Source organism: Otolemur garnettii, unplaced genomic scaffold (genome assembly GCF_000181295.1).
Source record: "Otolemur garnettii isolate 467f Iridium unplaced genomic scaffold, OtoGar3 scaffold00025, whole genome shotgun sequence".
NCBI classification, from domain to species: Eukaryota; Metazoa; Chordata; class Mammalia; order Primates; family Galagidae; genus Otolemur; species Otolemur garnettii.
In genome coordinates, this window is record NW_003852420.1 from 20,952,906 (window position 1) to 20,955,013 (window position 2,108).

The 2,108-nt window shown below is 38.7% G+C and overlaps 1 protein-coding gene across 1 annotated transcript in view; it reads left to right on the forward strand.

Moving 5' to 3' along the window:
* CLSPN (claspin) overlaps nucleotides 1–2,108 on the forward strand; it is a 35,495-nt gene that overhangs the window by 2,422 nt on the left and 30,965 nt on the right. Inside the window, exon 2 of the mRNA XM_003788266.3 lies at nucleotides 1,575–1,683. Coding sequence (XP_003788314.1) covers nucleotides 1,575–1,683 — 109 coding nt within the window. The remainder of the gene's footprint in view (nucleotides 1–1,574; nucleotides 1,684–2,108) is intronic.

The window sequence follows — 2,108 nt, forward strand, 5'->3', positions numbered from 1 at the left end:
GTCTCAAGCTATTGCTCTGGGTAGAGTGCTGTGGAGTCACAGCTCACAGCAACTTCAAACTCTTGGGTTTAAGTGGTTCTGTTGCCTCAGCCTCCCAAGTAGCTGGGACTACAGGTGCCCACCACAATGCCTGGCTATTTTTTGGTTGTAGTTGTCATTGTTGTTTGGCAGGCCCAGGCTGGATTTGAACCCACCAGCTCTGATGTATGTGGCTGGTGCCTTATCCGCTTGAGCTACAAGTGCCACCTTGGTTTTGGTTTAATCCAATGTCCAAAGTCTTCATATTTAAATGTTCCAGACATACATAAGTGTGTATATATATGTATTATTATTTTTTTTTTTTGAGACAGTCTCTGTTGCCCAGGCTAGAGTGCTGTGGTGTCAGCCTAATTCGCAGCACTCTCAAATAACTGGGTTCACATGATTCTCCTGCCTCAGCCTTCCAAGTAGCTGGGACTACAGACACACTCCAAAACACCCAGCCAGTTTTTCCTACGTCTCACTCAGGCTTGTCTGGAACTTCTGAGTTAAGAGATGCTCCCACCTCAGCCTCCCAGTGTGCTAGGATTAGAGGCATGAGCCACTGCACCCAGCCTATATATTTTTATATATCTCCTCTATATTAACTTTCCCTGTTCCTCTTTTATTTTTGAAGTTTATTAAAGAAACCAACCAATTTGATTTGTGCAGTTTTCCACATCTAGATTGCCTCTCTGTGGTGTAATTCATCATGTTCTTCTGTTCCCTCTAGTTCCTGTAAATGGGTATTTAGATCTGGACTAGAGGCTTGATCAGATTCAGATTAGATTGTTCTAGCAAGAATACTTTATAGGTGGTGTTGGGTACTTTTATTTTTATTTTATGAGACAGAGTCTCACTATGTTGTCCTCAGTAGAGTGCTGTAGCATCACAGCTCACAGCAACCTCAAACTCTTGGGCTTATAAGCGATTCTCTTGCTTCAGCCTCCCGAGTAGCTTGGACTACAGGCGCCTGACACAACACCTGGCTATTTTTTGGTTGTAGTTGTGATTATTATTTGGCAGGCCTGGGCTAGGTTCAAAGCCACCAGCTCTGGTGTATGTGGCTGGCCCCCTAGCCACTGAGCTACAGGTGCTGAGCCTATTCTATTTTGGTGATGTTAGCAGTCATTAATTGTCATTGCCTAGGTCGGTTATTAATTGAGGGTTACTAAAATTGTGATAATCTCATTATATCAGTTCTTCATTGATTAACGAGGATATTTCCCTAAGGAAAAACTTGCCTTCATTCATTCGGATATGTTGAGAAACAGTTCACATAGAAAAAGCATAATTGCTTGGTTCTTTTCTTTCTTTTCTTTCTTTTTTTTTGCTTTTTAACCATTACTCAAAGAGTTGGTTTTATTAGCATCATTTAAAGGTGAACAAATGAGTTTTTGACTCTTGTCCAGTGATTCTAAATGTTATCCCTTGAAAGGATCTTTGTATCGGTTCTTAGTTTAGGTTGATAATTCCATGATGATTTGGGTGTCATTTATGTTTCTGGAGTTTTCTGTCACTTCCTGGTTAATGCACAGTGTATTTTTGTTTTCTAGGTTCATCTAGAAATTCATGTTCCAGCAGTCAATTCACAAGAAGAAGCAGACAGTCCTTTAGATAGTGGACAGGGCAGCTCTGAGACAACTGGGCCTTTGAGTGAAGAAGGTCTGTATAATTCAGTACTTTATTGTTTGGAATAGGATGTGGGAGCCTAGACTGTAAATGGGTTGGATTAATTTTATTCTTTTTTCTTTTATTAAATTATTAGTGCTCAAGCTTATTGTTTATTATAAAAGCAAAATAACGATGCTTGTACCTTTTTGAACCTATCCAAATATCTAATAGCTGGTTAGATCCATTCATCCTGTAGTAAAAGGATTTTTAACACCTGCTGGAAGGATTAGATTAGAACAACTTTACACATTGTAAATATATGTTATACTTCCCAGTAAGAGATATTTTTCCAGGGAAAATGTTTTTGAAATGTATTTTTAGATTTGCTTTGCTACAATTAGTTTTGATAGTAGTTACATAATTTCACAAGGCAATATTTGCTCTATCACTTGAACACTGAATATAGTATTTTTTTT